The 12666-nt window shown below is 36.5% G+C and overlaps 1 protein-coding gene across 1 annotated transcript; it reads right to left on the bottom strand.

Moving 5' to 3' along the window:
• Positions 1 to 1941: 1941 nt before the first annotated feature.
• LOC149812764 (nudix hydrolase 2-like) lies at positions 1942 to 9491 on the bottom strand. Its single transcript, XM_089991541.1, has 9 exons — positions 9281 to 9491; positions 8058 to 8251; positions 6056 to 6121; positions 5032 to 5169; positions 3942 to 4019; positions 3794 to 3844; positions 3667 to 3701; positions 3154 to 3262; positions 1942 to 2190 (listed from the first exon to the last, which is right to left on the bottom strand). The coding sequence occupies exons 1-9, from the start codon at positions 9489 to 9491 to the stop codon at positions 2005 to 2007; spliced, it is 1068 nt and encodes a 355-aa protein (XP_089847667.1). The 3' UTR covers positions 1942 to 2004.
• Between the last annotated feature and the right edge of the window lie 3175 nt (positions 9492 to 12666).

Genomic DNA, 12666 nt, shown 5'->3' with positions numbered 1-12666 from the left:
CCGTCAACCCGACCCGCCAACCTGACCCGCGAACCTGAAAACCCGTTAACCCAACCCAACCCATTTATTAAATGGGTTGGCGGGTCGTGTCGGGTTACCCGTTTATTAAACGGGTCGGGTTCGTGTTTGCCACAGCCGACCCGTTTAATAAACGGGTCGGGTTCGGGTTGAGGTATGCTGACACGCCAACCCGCCAACCCGACCCGATTGCCACCCCTAGTTGGCTCCTAATAGCTCCAAGGCTAGGGGTGTCAACGGGTCGGATTTGGTTCAGACCCAATTGGAACCAGACCCAAACCTGATTTGAGATACTGGTACCAGGTCCAATCGAACCCACCATAAGAAAAAACATACCTGAACCCCATAAGGATTACATGAACCAGACCTGAACCATACCAAGTGAAATAATAATTTTTACCCTTTTTACATTGAAAAATTGCATATCTTAGTCGGAACTCGGGTCGGGCTTGAGTCTGGTATGAAATTTCACAAACCATATCAGACCCTTTGGATCCCCCCAACCAAATTGTAATCAGACCTTATTTATCACCATACCCTAACCCTATAGGGTTTGGTAAGGGTCGGCCCGGGTCAAACCTGACCCATTGACACCCCTAATGAAGGCTCAATTGGCTGGAGAGGAATAAAAGAATTTTCTTTGAGGAGTGCTCTTCCTGCGCAATGATGGCTCGTAATTCCTTTTCAGAGCTCACAGTTAGACTCAGATTCAAATGGCCCGAATGGACCTTCCCTATCTCTGGAAGAATCGTTGCTTGATTTGATGACTGAGGCTGGTATCTAAACGTATTCTATCTGCTGTTTTATTTGTTATCTGAGTGACATCTCATCACTCATTTACAACCTGTACTAATTCTTTCCATCTCAATGAATTACTATTTCTCTCAATATATATATATATATATATAGTATAGAAAACTATTCAAAGAATTACTTTAGTCTTTAGCAATAAGAACACAATTTAAAAAAAAAAATGTTCAAAGAATATTTTAATATTAAAAAAAGTAGAAAATATCATTTAGCGGGCTTCGGGCCGCTGAAGACAGGCCAAATCCAGCCCATCTTGTTATCAGGTACCTAACCCGATGTCCAACCTCCAGCCATGTGTGTCCAACAACAAATAGAATGCATTTTATAGGAAGACAAATGATTGCCTTACTCCCTTGTTGCACCTAGAAAACAAGCTCCCAAAGTGGCACGCAACCGGGCGTATTTTTCGCTGTGGTATCGCGTTTACATATCGTATTCGCCCACCCTCTTTTTTCATTTTTACGCGTGGCAGCACCAATGTCACAAATCTCATCATCAGGATTTTTTCAGCATGAAAAAAATCTCGCAATAAACTAAAACTTCGTAATATGGAAAATTCTATAGAAAATATCAGCAAATATAAAATGTTATAAGTACACAAAAATATATAAATCTAAACAAGAAATGTTAAGAATATATAGAAATTTCAAAGAAATAATATTGAGATGAAATCATGATAATCTAAATTTTGATGTCATAGTACAGAAAAATATATAAATCTAAACAAGATATGTTAAGAATACATAGAAATTTCAAAGATAATATTGAGATAAAATCATGATAATCTAAATTTTGATTTCATATTTTATCAGCTTCTGAATAAAATCGTGATATGTTTAAAATATTGCCAAATATTCGTGACTGTGCAGCACCAAATCAATGGTTACCTAGTAGGTTCTACTGAGCAGCACCAAAGTTAAACCATGAATTATATCCCTTATTTATGTCATATGGATACGGCACCACATACAGATACAATCATTTTTATGAAGTTTCCAATACGACTAGTATATAAAGGGATTCCGAATGGGAGTCAAAATGGAGTACCCATGTGACATCTTTTTAAGTTTTCCCAACCACAGCAAAGAAAGAACCAGGCAGGAACAGAAAGAGTCCATCAATCAGAAAATTAAATAATGTCTGAAACCAAAGTTAACTATTGCAGGAAGAATTGACCTAACTATTTAAATCCCTGCTGTTGAGGTACAAGCAATTGGTATACCCAGAAAGGCTACCTTCAATCACAGGAGTAAAACCAGTGTACCGGTTCTCAGCCTTTGCCATGATCAAGTCAGCAACCTTCTTCATCATCTCATGTTTCAGGACAAAGGGTTGTGCAGCATATTCCTCTAGGGGCATCCACTGAGCCAAACACAGAAACCAGGAGATTAGATATGTCGCATCTTAGAAACAGGTCTATATATGGAAGCAAAGGCCCATGATAATCCAACACATACCAAAGAGGTCTCGACAGAAACTTTGGCCAAAGACAGAGTGACTGAATTTTCTAAAAGCAACAATAATTGCTAATACCAATGTTGTTAAAATCATTTCACTATGTGAATCAGTTTTTCAGAAACATTAAATTCAGCTTGAAACGAATGGAATTGGATCATTTTCTTAATCAGGCCATTTCAAAGATTGAATTTTTATTCGAATTTTCGATTTCAAAATATATTCTTTTAAAATGTCTAAGTGAATCAATTCAAGGTATAATCTGGTTAATTCGACAAAAAATCAGCTGATTTTCTAATAGAACCAAATCAACCCTTTTATTGTTTCAACAATGGGCCGATTCAGACAGATTTTAACAACATTGGCTAATACAATTTAGAGCATGCCTGAGTATCATTAAGAAGATGATGAGGATAACCAACTTGTTCAAGAAAGATAACAGTTACATCTTATGATGTTAAGAGGACTACCAGTTCATTCATTTATTTACATCAAGTTCAAGTTCTTTTGTCCTCAACAAAAAGATGGATATGTGCCATTTAATTGACCATCAATATCCAAGAACTCGACATAAAATCCACCTCAAAACATAATATCCATTGGAAAAACCAACAATTTAACCAAGCGCTAGAAAGCAGTACAATGGTTCTCCATCTTTCTCCTTTTTGTTAATTCATCAAAAATTTGCTGAAATGGAATCAGTGGATTAGACAGAATATTTATTTACCACGAATGAATAGTTAACCACAAGACACCAATAGCCACAAAAGGCAGAAATCAAAATTAAAGAAGGAAAAATCATGAACATTATATTGTTTCAAAATTAAGATATTTTCTTCCAAGGAATGGGTACCAATTAATGAAATTTACCTGGGCATCTTCAATTTCTGATTCTTGCTTCTGAATAACAAATGACAAGGGGTGCAGCATACACACAAAAAACAGATCCGACTTCTCAAAGAAGGATTTATGACTTTGTCTGTAAGTTAGATTTAAAAACCTACAGTCAGTCAAGGGAAAGAAACTTGTAAACAAGGATTCGAAAATCAACTCAAGTGCATGTGCCTGGCAATCCATCAAATTGCTATATTATGTAGTTTACGTAATATCTACTATAACAAAGAGAAACTTTGATATTGTGTACATAACTAATGGTCTGGCAAAAAAGTTTCATAAACTGCAATAGAGAACAATTTCTACAAGGTATTCTAGAATTCATCATATACAGGCAGTTCATGATCCAAAATCTATGCTTGAAAAGAGGTCAACAAAATTGCCACCTCTTATAGCAAGATCTAGTGGTAAGACCTACTTACAAATGGTAAACTTTTTCTCTTATAGTTCGACTACAAGAAACTACTGGAAATATATTAATTCATGTACCTGAATCCAAGAACTTCCACAAATTCAGTCTCAATCTGCAACAAAAAATAAAGATTCTGACATCACAAGAGCTTCGGTACTTGAGGCTCAGAAGAAAATGAATGAAAGGAGATGATATATAGCTTACTCCTGTTTCCTCTTTAACTTCTCTTACAGCCCCAACAGGTATATCCTCACCCTAGCAAGAAAACATTTAACCTTATAGTTCATAACAATTAACAGGGCCTAAATGAAGCAAAATGAAGGCATGAAAATATCCACAAAAGAAATGGCACCTCATCAATGGCGCCAGTAGGAATCTTCCATACACCAGAACCTTTCCAACTGCCAGCCTTTTCCTGGACTACCAGCACCTAAAAACATGGTTTCCCATAAACCCAAATCACAGAGTTGCAGGTCTCCCTAACTAGAGCTATCAGGTAACATTGCAACATAAGCTAAATTGTTTTACATTGAAGTAAGAACCAGCATATTGTATCTATCGGGTGTCTCGATACGATACACACCTGTATATCGATGTTGGAACCTGTATATCGATGTTGGAGTGTATCGTACATGTATCAGGTGTATCTTATGATACACCCCTGTATCTTATGATACATGCATATCTTACAATATGCAATTAGTGTAGTTTAAGTTGCACTTATTTTGATTTTCTTTTTCAAAACATATAGGACCCCAAACGAAAAAGAAACATATAAGACCCAATGGGCCAGTTCATACTCATCCTAAAGAGCTTAAAAGTGGTTTGGGGAGATTTCCTGTAAAAAGGGAAAAAAATAAGATGATGATAATCATGATTGATGTTACCTAGTTTGTTTTTGTTTGAATTTTGAAGAAAACTTGGTTATGAAAGATTTTTTAATATTGAAAATATCGTATGCTGCTTTTTCTGTTTATGTAAACACACACTATTTGAATCTTGTGACTTGTTAATTTAGTTTCATTGTTTAATATCCATATTGTTTCATAGTTTGCATTTTTCTTGTGAGATGCATGTCATTCATAGCATATAATTTTTTTGATATGTGATATTATACTTTTATCTTATGCAATTTATTGTTGTTTCTTGTGTAATAAAATTTTAGAATTTTCCTGATTTTTTGGATTTTTTATTTAAAACATACAGCTTTTATGATACAATAGGATAAAATACATTCCCTATTTTGAGCCCAGCCTATATGGGTTATGATACGTTTTTTACAACCTTGGTAGGAACAGTAACTAATAAATCTTCAAAGTCAAAAACAAACATTTACATCTTCTCATAACCAATCAGATTGAGTATGAGACCCTTGTTCATAGACATGAATATCACTGAGAAAAAGAATCACAAAATAAGAACTGCAAATCCAGGTAATGTACCTGTCCTTCATTGTTTATCACGACAGCACCAATACCTACTCGATGTGTAGCATTGAAAGGCAGAGTATGAGGAGAGTCAGGAAGCCACGATACAAGCATCAAATATGTTGGCTCTGCATGGTGGTACCAAAATCCTTCCTGAAAGACAACAAAGGAATTAGTTGAAGCTTGAGCAGGAGAATGACTTTAATATTCCTGCATGGAATATAGCTACATATAAGTAACAGTAAAATGCAAATGAGAGATCCATCTCAACCAGCATAAAGTAAAGAGTCCATCCATGTTGCCCTGTTGACATAATTAATGTCAAAATAAGATCTACAGGAAGAATTTGATCAACATTTAATGGAAATTGTTTAATAAATTCATTGAAAACTATGTCACATAGGTGCAGGTGCAGATATGGGTGCTGATGCGACGATGCAGCACTTCAAAAAAATGGGTGTAGGGGTGCGGGGAGAGTATATATAAAAATATAATTTTTAACAGTTTTAAGTTAACACTGTGTATGTGTGTGCATTTATGTATTTATATATAATATAGATAAAACAGGACTTGGTTAGGGTTAACTGAATATACTTTTAGACAAAAATGGACATCAGTGTGGTTGACTTCACCTAACACAAAGGAAGCCATGTCCAAGTGTCATACCCGCATGGGTGCAGGTGCAACATGGGTGTAGTCCGTGTTACATAGATTGAAAACCATGATGGATGCCAAATAAACAGGATCAGCCACCACCGGGTAGTAAAAAGTGAGACTGAATGTATTAACATTATTTAAAAATCATAACAATAAGAAATAAAAAAGAAACCATATCTTATTCACTACTGAGATCAACTTTATTCTTGCTTTATACTTTTATTATTACATGAAGTAGGTCGCTTACCACCACAAAATAAAAAGCAAGCAATGACTAAATGATACAGTAATATTTAATGCATGTTGAAATAAAGACAAACAAGAATGCTAGGATTTTTGTTTCATTTTATCAGCTATAACAGGATCAAGGAATATTGCTAACCTCAACTGCAGCAGGAACAAGTTTTGCAAGTTGAATTGGAATTTTCAGCCAAACTCCTTTTTTGCCCTAAAATGAATATAGGAAAAGTTAGAATACTCATGTAAATACAATGCAGTATCTAGGCTCATGCAACTATATCAATCAAATGATGCTTAACAGATTCTAAACATTGAAACAAGTTCTGAAACATATTTGAAAGGAAACATTGTAATTTTAAGACTAGGATGTAAAATATTCACCTATTTTTCTCTATAAATGCATTAAGCATAATGTCAGCATGTGATCACTATATGCAACAATATTTCCTTAGCTACTAAAGGATTAAGATATGCATGTAAACAATCTCAAAGTCTTATGTAGCCAAGTCATGAATTTGACAACTCTGGAACAAAGTATGATCAACAACATGCACCAATATTTGCATTCAAGAAAACAAGGTCCATTGCCAAAAAGAATGTAAACATTTTCTTTGTGGAACAGAATATGTATATTGTACCATAGCAACTAGTCGGTTTAGTAAGCAACGAAGTAGTGATGGGAGTGTAGTGAAGCTTGGTGAGCAAGAAATACCGGTGGATGATTGTTTCAAATATTTGGGATCTATCATTCAAAAGTATGGAGAAATTGATGGAGATGTAAATCATAGGATAAAGGTTGGGTGGATGAAATGGAAAAGTGCAACTGGAGTGTTGTGCGATCGTAGAATGCCATTGCGGTTGAAGAGAAAGTTTTATAGGACGACTATTAGGCCCGCTCTACTATATGGTACGGAATGTTGGTCTGCCAAGAGACATCATATTCAAAAAATGAGTGTAGCTGAGATGCGTATGCTGAGATGGATGTGTGGAAATACAATAAAAGATAAGATTCGGAACGAGGAGATACGTAAGAAGGTAGGTGTTGCACCCATTGAAAATAAGATGAGAGAGAATCGTTTACGGTGGTTTGGACATATTCGGCGAAGGCCTAATGATGCTCCAGTTAGAAGGATGGAGAAATGGGAAAATATATTAGTTAAAAGAGGTCGGGGTAGGCCTAGGAAGACATGGATGGAGGTGATAGGAAAGGATATGAATGCTTTGAACCTCACCGAGGACATGGCATTGGTTAGAAATGATTGGAGGAGAAGGATTCATGTGGAAGACCCAAAATGATTTTCTTTTTTGGTTCATATCGCCGACCCCAATTGTTTTGGGATGAAGGCGTAGTTGTTGTTGTTGTTGTTGTTGTACCATAGCAATTATCAGACAGTGATAGGTTGCAAACATAGCAGAAAGTGTTTGACAATTAACCTTGACAAAGAGCCAACGGAGTGAGCTCGTAACTTTTCAATGTAAGTTGGAAACTTTAGATTCTCCTTGCAACACTGGTACATTACTAAGCTTTTTGTGGCAAACAAAGGATATTATTCCCACCCTAACTATCCAGACCAAGAAAATATGCTCTTATGGATTCTAGACAAGCTAAGAAACCTAGTGCTGATGGAAAATGTCAAACTCTTTTTTTAGAAGAAACATATAAAACGTAAAAAAGATGAAATACTTCATAAACAAGATGCAGAAGACTACTTGTAGTGTTGGATCAAAACAAAGCAAATCCTAGACTACCTGAGCAAGCTCAATGTACAAGAAACACTGGATCAACCAGCTTGAAAGACAGATCCTTGACCAAATAAACTAAGTTACAAAATTAATCACGCCAACCCCCTGATCTTTAGGCACTAGAACTCACCTCCGTCATTCCCCATGTAAAGAGTCAATGACTCGTTATTCATCATACAGAATCATAATATTCTACATGAAATCAACAATAATTAAGAAGTATGCATCAATAATCACTTATCCACTTTCATTCAATATACACAGAACAGGACAATCATAGAAACAAAATAAACAGATCACACCATTACAGCTTCAGCATAGTAAAAATCAATACATTCAAGAGACGAAACAAAAGCAAAGATATTGTTCAAAGATTTCAAGGCCAGAAAGAAAGTGCTCACCTGCTGCCTCCATCTGGATATTGATGCTTTAAGCAATGCAGAAAATGCGCTAACATCCATTGGTGCCTCGATCTCGACTGTCATTCCCTCATAGTCATCTTCCTTCCCAATTAGTATTTCAACGTCATCGGGGGAGCTTGCCAAGATTGACATGCTTCTAACCTCAAAGCAATTGGAAGTCCTAAACCTAAAATCTTAAGCGACCACACTCCAAATATCACAATGCAAAGACTCTCCAGTGTAAAAACATAATTACAAACAAAATGACAGAAAAAGCAAAAGAGTAATGCTTCAATCTCGAGGGAAGGATAACAGAGCACGAATATATAAATACAACAAAGCACATGGAATCCCAACGTACTCAGCAATTTCATAAAAGCTATTGAATGAATAAAACATCCATATATAAAAAAATACTAAAAACTTACTCATTTTCTACAGAAACTTGGTAGTTAATGAAAAATATCCGAGTGTTTTTCAATCTGAGGAGAGAATAAAAAAATGAAAAGAAAATAACAAAAAAGAAAATCTGAATCACTGAAATTTTCCTCGACGTACAAGCAACTAAAACAAGGCAAATTCTGATTAAAAATATCATCAAATTTTAAAAATTCATTTTTCTATCAAAATAGCCAAAAAATCTGGATTTCGTTTACCAAACTTCGACCAAAATTGCCATTAAAATCCAGGAGCACGATAAAAGCTGATTTCTTAAAACAAAAGGCCGGAAAAATGCAAAATTGAACAAACGAACACATAGAAGGACTTCAAAATCACGAGAAAAAAAACACCAGAATCCACTAAAATAGACAAAAATAAAAAAATTTACCAAATTTCGACAAAAAATTGCCAGAAAAATCCGAGAACTACTCCAACTTCGTTAGCAAGAAAATATACATACACTTGAAGGAAAACTTTACAAAAAATAGTTATACAAACAAACAACTACGTGAAAAATCACCATTTTTTCAACAAAAAAACTTGAAAAATAAGAAATTTGATAAACGAACACATAGGCGGACCTCGAAAACACGAAAATCACCAGAATCCTATCAGAGAATAGCCGTGAAGACTGAAAATCTCCTTCAAAATCGAGAACCAGAAAAAACTAGGAAATTCTCACGAAAAATAGGAAAATTCACTAAAAATCTAAAAAAATCGAAAAAAAATCAAAAAATTTACCTCCAATATCGGAGAATACACTAAAAAAATCAAAAAAATACCTCTAGAGAAACGAGAAGCCGGTAGATGGGATGACGATCGCCGGCTCTTCCTCAGAAGAAGAAAGTTTCTCGAGGAAGCAACCGCGGACGCGTTCGGCGAATCGGCGTGAGAGAGGATCCTACATTTGAAGGGCCAAGAGGAGGAGGGAGAGAGGGTCCGTACAGTGACAGTATATACTGTAACGGAAATGGAGACCATGAATTTCCTCATTCGTCATAAGAAAACAAAACCCACGGATTAATTGTGGGGAAAAAGAAACGCACGGAGAGAACCGGCGCCACGTCTCGCTCGAGAGAGCTCCCCGCCCGTCGGCAATGCAGCTTTTTCCGTTCGGTGATTTGTAAAAGTACGTCAATGTCAAGGAAAATCAGTTTTTTCTGCCATGTGGCAGATTGAGCGATTTCTGGGGAGTCGTTGCGGAGGTGGCGAGGGTTATTGGTTGAGCTTTTCTATCATGTTAAATCAGAAAGCTGACGGTTTCTCTTTTTGAGAGAGCCGTTGTGGCTTCTGTGTGAGAGAATTTAAAACCTGGGTAGGGATGGTATGGAATTGCTCCAGCCCGGCCCATGATCTATTAAACAAATTATTATTATACTCATATACATATTATAAAATCTTTTATATATATATATATATATATATATATATATATATATATATATATATATATATATATATATATATATAACTCACATTAGAATTCAGGTTACACTTGAAGAGTCCGATTAATATATGGAGCTGGGTATATCACATTCTCTCTAGTGTCAAAGGGTCCGGTTTAGTTCTAACCCAAATAGAACCAGACCCAAACCTTATTTGAGATGATGGGTATCAATTCCAAACTCATGTCTAATCAGACCCACGATAATAAAAACCATACCTAAATACTATAATGATTACATGAACCAGACCTAGATCATACTTAATAAAATAATATTTTTTATCATTTTTAAATTGAAAATTGCAGACATTAAGCAGAACTTGAGTCGGGCTCGAGTTAGTATGAAATTTCACAAACCATACCTGGCTACATATATTAATCGGATCCTTTGAGTCTGATTTCTAATGAAGTCTTATTATTTATCACCAAACTCTAACCTTATAGGTAGGGGGGGGGGGCGGCAAAATCTGACACTACCCGCTAACCCGCTTCTTAGTCGGGTCGAGGTTTGGCTTAAACGGGTTCATGTCATAAACGGGTCAACCTGCCTAACCCATTTATTAAACGGGCCGGGTTCGTGTTAGGAGTATGCCAACCCGGCTGACTCATTTAATAAACGGGTTAGGCAGGTGGGTCAACCCATTTACTCGAACCTGACCTGCCAACCCGTTTACTCGACCCCGACCCCAACCCGCCCGCCAACCCGTTTACCCAAACCCGACCCATCAACCCGTTTACCCAAACCCGACCCGCCAACCCGCCCGCTAACCCTCCAACCTATTTATCCGACCTGACCCATTTATTAAACGGGTTAACCGTATCCTGTCGGGTTACCCATTTAATAAATGGGTCGGGTTAATGTTTGTCACAGCCGACCCATTTAATAAACGGGTTGGGTTCGTGTTGAGGTATGCTGACCTGCCAACCCACCGATTCGACCCGCCAACCCAAACCGATTGCCAGCCATACTTATAGGGTTTGGTAGGGAACGGGTCAAACCCGACCCATTCACACCCCTAGTTATAGGGCATGTATAGAGAGTGATGTCATAGATTGGAGCCTCATCTTCACGTGGGTGAGGTCAGATCTGAAAGGTCGAATGTGGTGAAGAGCGTTTCACGATTGTGTGGTTGTTAGGGTTTTGATGATGGACGGTTGACAGCGGCTTCATGGACATTAGGTAGGGTCGTCCCCTGCACAATAGCTTAGTTGAGCCTGAGTTTGAGTTGTTTTAGGTATTGGGGTTAATTCTCAAATTTCTTTCGAAAACACCACCGTTTTTCGGGGGAAAATCCACGATAAAAGTGCCACATTGGTACTTCCTTTTTACCATAAGTGAAACAAACACCCATAAGGTAGGTGAGAAAAGTCCACACTGACATTGCGAAAGGCCGCAACTTTTCCCACCTGATTCTCTTTTTCACGCCTAAACCCATTTAAAACTTTTCTCACGGAGAAAGGTATTTCCCAAGAATGGCAATTTGGTATGAGTTTCTGAAAACATGGGTCAGTCCCGGGAAACTTTATTCCCTCTTCGGAGGAGTTTGCATGCCACGTAAACGACCGGGAACCCATGCATTCTATGGGCCCCACTGAGGCAACGCCAACACACACACACACACACATATATATATATATATATATATATATATATATATATATATATATATATATATATATATATATATATATATAGGAAACCTGATTTCCTCAAGAATCTTGATTCTTATGTTAAAATATCACAATTCTCTCAAAAATCTAAATTATTTCAGTACTTGATTTTTATTCCCATATAATTTTATATACCACTTTTTTGTGTTGAATTTATAACCCGAACAAACCGCATCCGGAATGAACCCCATTTTATCCATCTAACCAAATTCAATTCTGTTTAGTTGTATTTGGTGAGCCACAACAATATCCGATTATAATTGGATGCATATATGGTTTTGTTTTATTTTTGTTTTTTGTTTTTTGTTTTTTTTTTTTTTTTTTGCTTTTGAATGGGAAAAATATCCAAATTTGGTGGATATCCAAATCCATTTACATGTAAAAAAGTGGATCTGGTATGAGCTTATCACCATCTGAATTCAAAATCATTTAGCCAATTTTTAAAAATTTTGTGTGCAATCGTGTATGTATTTTGGCGATTCTGCAGTTATTTGCAGAAATTTAGCAACAATAATAGCTCGATGTCTGAAAGTTTTGGTAGAGGATGAAAACTCTGTTTCACAAAGGATATTATGATTCAGTTGCATGGTTGCTACATGGACTGTTGAGAAGCATGTATTTCTTTTGTACTCTGTTTTGGGTATTTATGATGAGATTTGGGATGAATTCAGTGTGAGTTTGTTTATCACCTGGATATAAATCTATAATTTTTGCAGATCCAACTTCATGTTAAGTTGGCCGGAGGTTGTAGGGGGGTTGGCCCATGCCGGTAAGGTGAGGGTTTAGGGGGCATTAGTTCTTGAGGCAATTTTTTTGGAAAGCAGTTCTATAATTTTACCTTAGAATCCCTAGTGTATCCAGCAACACTAGTAGACTACATGTACAATTTGTACTCCTGTTTAAGGAGGCATCTTCGTCTCTATTGTATATCCTCATCAATAAAAAAGAAGGCTCAGTGTGGTTATGGACGCCGAACCACCTAAAATTCTTGTTTTGTTTTGTTTTCTTTTGTTTTTTAGTGTTTGTTTAACAAGTTTTGAGAGAGTTGTTACG

Source organism: Nuphar pumila, chromosome 16 (assembly GCF_984573655.1).
Source record: "Nuphar pumila chromosome 16, dmNupPumi1.hap1.1, whole genome shotgun sequence".
Lineage (NCBI taxonomy): Eukaryota > Viridiplantae > Streptophyta > Magnoliopsida > Nymphaeales > Nymphaeaceae > Nuphar > Nuphar pumila.
Note: the sequence above shows the minus strand (reverse complement) of the source record. Positions and strands in the feature narration are given on the sequence as shown.

What these genes read in the sequence shown, in the direction of transcription:
- LOC149812764 (XM_089991541.1), bottom strand. Translation starts at nt 9,491, where the DNA reads ATGAGGAAATTCATGGTCTCCATTTCCGTTACAGTATATACTGTCACT. An exon ending in TTGTTCCTGCTGCAGTTGAG is followed by an intron (nt 5,170 to 6,055) that starts GTTAGCAATATT and finishes GTTGTCTTTCAG; the next exon opens with GAAGGATTTTGGTACCACCA. An exon ending in CAGAAATTGAAGATGCCCAG is followed by an intron (nt 2,191 to 3,153) that starts GTAAATTTCATT and finishes TGTTTGGCTCAG; the next exon opens with TGGATGCCCCTAGAGGAATA.